The sequence below is a fragment of the Arvicola amphibius genome, chromosome 13 (assembly GCF_903992535.2).
Source record: "Arvicola amphibius chromosome 13, mArvAmp1.2, whole genome shotgun sequence".
NCBI classification, from domain to species: domain Eukaryota; kingdom Metazoa; phylum Chordata; class Mammalia; order Rodentia; family Cricetidae; genus Arvicola; species Arvicola amphibius.
The window spans coordinates 23,359,408-23,366,292 of record NC_052059.1 but is presented as its reverse complement, the minus strand read 5'-3'; the positions used below and the strand labels follow the sequence as shown (position 1 = coordinate 23,366,292).

At 34.4% G+C, this 6,885-nt stretch overlaps 1 protein-coding gene across 1 annotated transcript; it reads left to right on the top strand.

The window, feature by feature from the left end:
* The first annotated feature begins 2,386 nt into the window (after positions 1 to 2,386).
* On the top strand, positions 2,387 to 3,211 carry LOC119800327 (coiled-coil domain-containing protein 70-like). The gene has a single exon (XM_038310463.1). The coding sequence runs from the start codon at positions 2,387 to 2,389 to the stop codon at positions 3,209 to 3,211; it is 825 nt and encodes a 274-aa protein (XP_038166391.1).
* The last annotated feature ends 3,674 nt before the right edge of the window (positions 3,212 to 6,885 follow it).

Genomic DNA, 6,885 nt, shown 5'->3' with positions numbered 1-6,885 from the left:
GTAGGTTTTCCACATGCCTTTCAAGCATCTTAGTATTATCTTTCCTCCTCCCACTTACATAGGTATGGCAAGTTAAGGACATAAATCTAAAGTGTCTGCCTTACATCCTCATATGCGCGAGATTATTTGGTATTTCTTTTCTGGGTAACATAACTAAATATAATGTGTTCTTTCAGTGTGTTCTTTTCACCCAATTTATAACTTACTTATACTATAGTTTCATACAAATACGCGTGCGCACGCGCGCGCACACACACACATATAATATAAACAATTTGGAGTTATCCTGTAAAGATCATTATGATTTACTGGTTGACATGATGAATGATGTCAAATAAGCCTATTAAATAATCTTATTACTTAATAACTTAATGATAGAACAGTTGTCTAATTTATTATTTTTGATGATTTATTTTTTCATCTTTAGATTTGATTGTTAATCATCATATTTTGATCTTTAGTGCATTAGTTACTTAGTCTACAGTTTTCATATTCTTGTTAGAGTTGATTTCAGACTATACTTTTGTTACCTGAAGGAAATGATGAATTATGAGGCTGGTTTCTTTACTTTTTAAACTTTATTTCATCATGCCACATTGTGTGTGTGTGTGTGTGTGTGTGTGTGTGTATATGTGTGTGTGTGTGTGTATATGTGTGTGTGTGTGTGTGTGTGTATGTGTGTAAAACCATGAAGAACCTATAAACCGTTGATGTAGTTTGAATTAGTAAATAAAACCAAATTCTGTATTTTGCTTTTTCAATAGATCAAGGACAAGAGTAACTTTATTTTAGTTTTTCTGTTTGTTCTAAAAGTGCAGACATCACAGTATTATAAGCATTTGCTTTGCAGAACTCCTCCTGAACCTGCAGCTTCCAGGAGCACAGAAACAGAACCAATAGCACAAAGAATAAGCTACCACAGATTTCAAGTAAACACATTCTCAATTGAGTTACTGACAATGATACTCTAAAAGGTTCGAACTTTCACCTTCACACGTCTTTGTTTAGTTTTACAGCATATCTTAGTACATATTTTTAAGGTTTTCAGTTGCATTCTGTATTAAATTAGATAGTATGAAAATATCAGAGGTATAAATATTTTTCAATCCTGTTAATCACAAAAAAATTACTATTGATTCTGGTAAAATTAGTTGGCAAACCTTTATTCAAGTGTGGATATAGTGGTTTTGGCTTAATGCATTTTATATAAAGGTTTAAGGTATAAATATAAATACAATGAGAAATTTCTAAAGAATTAAAATATAGTCTCTGTCATATAAAATATTTATACAATGTTTATCACTCTAAGTTTCTGTTCTGAAAATACTACAATTTGTAATAAATACAAATTGAAATATCATTCCATGGTGATACTTGTATTGGATAGGATTCTAGAATTAAAATGTTAACAGGTATACTTATTTAACATATAAATTTACCTCACTCAGATTATTAAGCAATGATCTTAAATTTTAATGTACCCTCAACTATTAAAGTTGTTTATTACTTATGAATAACATAATACAAATACTTGCCAGTAAAAAATAATACTTGTCTAATGATGACAAGTATTAGGTTAAAATAAAATTTAATAACTAATATGCAAGCTAGCACTATATATACATGAATTTAATAACAAATACATTAAATATAAGCTTTTTAGTTTTCCTAAAATACATACCTTAAAAAGCCAAAGTCATATGTAGCCAATGACTTTACTAATGTTAACACTAAGTGACATCACTATAGATGACATAAAATGTTGATTATTTGTTTTCTTTTACTAACAGAAACTGGGCTTACAAGTCACTCAGAGAACACAGCAATGTAAGTAAGGCTGGCTGCCCCAAACTTTAACTTATTTTTTTAAGTTAATTAAATGCTGTAACCATTAGTGCATATTGCCTTAAAGTATCTTCAGTGTCTTCTCCATCCTTTTCTTTTCTTTTTTACTAGAAGTTATTCCAATAGAAACATTCTTTAGGGAATAGTAAGCTCCCATACTAGCAGTCATTGCATTTAAAGACAATTAATTAGTATAGCTAATAGGTAATAATATAAAACACTAATATTGGTTAAAAATCTGCTTAGCTTGAGAACACAGACATTTTAATTCATTACTCTTGTTCAATGTAATGTCTTACATAGAATAAATGATTAATTTCTAATTTATGTGTGTTTAAAATTAACTACAACTTTAGTGAGATCAACCTAATAGTGGGTCTAATTTTACCTCTCCCTTCCTTTTCTCTCCCTCAGCGCACCTGGCTGAGCTTTGAACACATATCTACTCTATTATTCAGTAAGAAGTCAACAGACAGCCAAGACTGCATGAACAGATTTAGGACATTTTCTCTTGGGATTATCAGTAGTGAACAGACAGGCAATGGATGTCTCTGGATCCAACCAAATACATAAAGGGAAAATACTGCGATTGTTTTCTTGTTTCTCTTGTATCCGAGATCAAAGTAAACTCAAGCATAAATCTCATGACGTGGAAAAAAACCTCTGTAGAGAAAATAAGGCATTGAGAGATGAAAACAAGGCTCTCAGAACAGACAACAAATTCCTTTGGGGGGAAAACAAAGCCTTAGGAAGAGAAAATAAAACATTTCGAACGGACAACCAATTCATCAGGGAAAGGAATCGTATCCTAAGGCAACAGAACCAGCTTCTCTGGAAAGTGAAAAGGTTGATTTTAGAGAGCCCAAAACTCTCCGAGGAAGAACTCAGTGCCTTGAACACAGAAAGAAAGTCCTACTGGCAACAGAACCGAGCCATGGAGGCTCAGATCACAGCTCTCAGACAGCAAGAGAAAGCATTCCAGAATGAGGCAAAGGCTCTCCATGAGGAGATCAAATCCCTGCATGAAGAGACCAAGGCTCTCCAGCACCAGGAGAGGGCTCTCAGAATGGAAGAGAAAGTTCTGATGAGGGATGAAATGACTGCTGAGCTGGAGGAGGCTCTGAAAAAGGAGGGAGCTGCGCTGGAGATGGAAGAGCAGGCCTTGTGGAAGGAAGAGCAGGCTCTTAGGGAGGAGAACAAGGCACTGAGAGAAGAACATGGGGCTCTACAGGATGAGGAAGTCGCCCTGCAGGAAGAGGCGAAGATCCTGCAAGAGTGGAATAATATTCTTCAGGGGAAGATCACAAACAACCTCCCAGGGCAAACACACAAAGATGAACCAGAGATGTGGGACCTAAGAATGTAAGAACAATGCCCTGGCCGTCATCGTCATTCCGGAACATGCAACTAGAATTCGAAGGAGATACATCATTGTCAGGAGCCTCAAATATTAAAGTGCTTGATATTTGATCCTGGAAACTAAATAAAGAACTGAGAATTGAACAAAAATATTTGGTTCCTTAGTTTTCGCTGAGTTACAGATAATTTCTGGTAGCATGAATTAAACCTTTAATGTACAGGTCAGATTTGTCCTTTGAGAGAATTTTGACGAAAATCAAAATTCCATTGTAAGAAACTTATAGCAAGTGTTTTCCATAAAACTTGTTTTTTGTTTTGTTTTGTTTTTCGAAACAGGGTTTTTCTGTGTCTTTGGAGCCTGCCCTGGATGAGCCATGCCCATCTGTAATCCCAGCAATTGGGGAAAAAGAAGGATCAGGGTTCATGGTTGTCCTTGCCTACTACATAGTGATTTCAAGGCTGTCCTGGGTTACATCAGACCTTACTCAGAAACAAAGCAGCAATATTTTTCTATGTTAATTTACAAATTAAATGATGGGTAAGTAATAAAAATGTGTATAATTTCCATATTAAAGAATTTTTTTCCATGTTCATACTAAATTCATACATGTTGAGTAAAGAATTTTACTTATCATGCTAAAGTATTTAAGTTTTATATTAGTACAAAAGGTATTAATGTTCAGTTTCCCCACATTTTATTTTTTCTTCTCATTTATTGTACTTTTAATTAGTAAAAGGAATATTTTACTCATAAAAATTCATGAACAATAGGAAAAAAGAGAGAATAACTCTCTCCAAGATACAAGATAAATGTTATGGATTAATATGTGACTATTCACAAGAGTTTATGTTTAATAGAAATTAAATAACCAGACATGGTATAACAAGTCTACAATTCTACCACTATGGACCAGGAGGGAGAAGGCGCTTGGGAGTTTGGGGTCAAACCATCTGCATAGTTAGATCTAACCTATCAGAAGATATAGAGTGAAATCTTGCCTTAAAGAAAAATTAAAGAAATACTTGATGTTTCATATTAGTAATGACAGCTGATCTAACTGTGATTTTTAAAAATCATACTATTTCACAGTTATACAGATTTAGTAATATCTTGTTGCATAACAATAGAAAAGTATAATTAATTTTGAAAACTTAATTCACTGTAACACAGAATACTTTCTATTGAATATATCTGAAGTATCTTGTCTAGTATTGTTTTTTTCAGAAACTGGAAATATAAGAAAATTATAAAAAGGGAACACATTTATGCTTCCATGTCCACAAAAAAATTTCTAAGTAAAAAAAAATACATCTAATTTTTACCTATCTGTATTGTTCACTTTGGAAAAAGTTACTAAGAAAAATAAATTAATACTTCTAATTTAAGATCCCGTAGTCTGTTAATGAACATTTTCTTAAACACATCACTTCATTTCTCATGCAATTTATCTCTCTAAAATCTCACTGGACATTTTTTTCTACTATATTTTGTTTTCAAATACGTGATCTGACTTTGGAGAAAGCCTGATATGAGATGGGATTTAAACGTGTGTTTATTGGAGTTGTAATCAATTTAGAACCAAGAAGAAAAATAATACAATAAAGTTACCATTAGTTTTACCTCAAAAGATGTTGAAAAATACCTGAAAGCCAACTTTAGAAATCTAGACCGAAGTAGATAGGCTTCTCTATCGTTTATGTATTCTGACATGCTGTTCCTCACAGACAAGAGTCATAGTGCTTTAAAACACCTTAGAACTTCTTGATGAAAACAGGAGGCATATTATCTACGTGGAAACTGTTACCAAGGGCTACTCTGTGTCATGAATCTCTCATTGTTGTATCTCAGTTAAAGAGCAATCGTTCACTGGAAGGTGAAGTACTGACAGGGAAGCCCAAACTTTGACCAACTTACACAGGCAAGGATATCTACAAATGGACCAGAATAAAAAAGATTAAGATTATTAGAAGTTTCTGTGATAGGAGTATTTGGGGTGTGTGTGTGTGTGTGTGTGTGTGTGTGTGTAACTCAGTTTGTATTTCTAAAATGTGAACTTTATTTATGACAGCATCTTATCCCATGCCAAATTGTTGCGGATGCTGGTAGAATATATTTCATATTCTCAGTCTCTCATCTTTAGCTGCATGCATCCTTGCACGGCTCCAGGCATGGGCCTGAGTAGAGTGGTAAGGCAATGAAGAAAAGTCAGACAAATGAACAGACAAAGTTAGTATTGAGTGAACTAGTTTCTGATAGAAAGCAATATTACCCTTGAAGCTTAGCATGTTGATTATACACAATTAACCGTGTGCAAAGTGGTTGTACACAACTGAACAAGAAGATGCTGTTATTACACAAAGACAAACAAGGCATCACCATTTCTGGTATTCACCTTGATCATTACATTAGCACTATATTTTTAAGCAACAGTCATAAGGAATGAAACATTCCAAGGATAGAGTTGTGAAGTAGTTTTTTGGACACGCTGTCCGCACTCACAATCAAGCCTTTGAGGAAGAATTTGCACCTCCTTGGAATCGAGGCATTGGTGTTAGTCACTAGGCTGAGACCATGTAAAACAGTACACAACCACTCAGGAACTCATTCAGGGTGTTCTGTTTTCCACACCCTTAGAATTTAAATGTTAAGTTTGAAAATCAAGATTTCTACAACACCTTGATTTTTCTAGTACATTCTCTAAGTTACAAATTATATAATTCACGAATCTTTTAGACAACGTCTGTAAACTTAATTATTTTAATGCCTAATAGTACTATCAGATACTAACCAAAACCTTCAGCTAAAATTTCGTATGTTAGCTATGATCAGTGCAAGCTTGTTCTGTATATTCAGTGGAAACTAAATGATAAATGTTCCTTTTCTTTATCATTTCTAGAAGAATTGGTTACAGATAATCAAGTGTTCCCAGTGGAATTGTTCTGAAACGAGACCAATAAATCATCCTCAGCTTGAAGAGATACTAGTTGCCACCAACATCCTAGAAATGGTAGATTAACTAACTTCTTTAACAACAATGACCATGAGGTGGTGACTCACACCTTTAATCCCAGCACTCAGGAGGCAGAGGCAGGCAGATCTTTCTGAGTTCAAGTTCAGTCTGCTCTACAGAAGGAGTTCCAGGACAGGCTCCAAAGCTACACAGAGGAACCAAAAGACCATAAGGTCTAAACTCAGTTATGAAACTACCTCAACCTATTAGTTATGGTGAAGATTTCCATCCTTCTCCATCTTTTGGTAGTCCATGATGCTTTCCATATAACCATACACTTTCTCTTTCTTTTCTGATTTCCACATCATCTAAGACTTCAACTTTTTAAAATTTCCTTCTGCGAAGTTTCTTCAATCTTTTCACCTTGTGCTATGATTTGCATGCAAAAGTTCCTCCACAGAATCATGGTTTGAATATTTGTTTTCCAACGGCTGTAATTTTTGAAATCAAAGAACCTTTGGGAGTGGGGACATAGCTGGCAGAAGCAGCTCACTTGGTCAGACTTACTCCTGCTTCCTGCTTGCACACTTTGCTTTCCTGCTCTACCGCAGTGAACTTAGCTGTTGCTCCACACTTTCTTAGTCATAACTGACTCAAAACATTTGATTTATTACTAAAATAGATCCTTCCTCCATAAATCTGTCTGGTATTTTCATCCACTGAAAGCAAA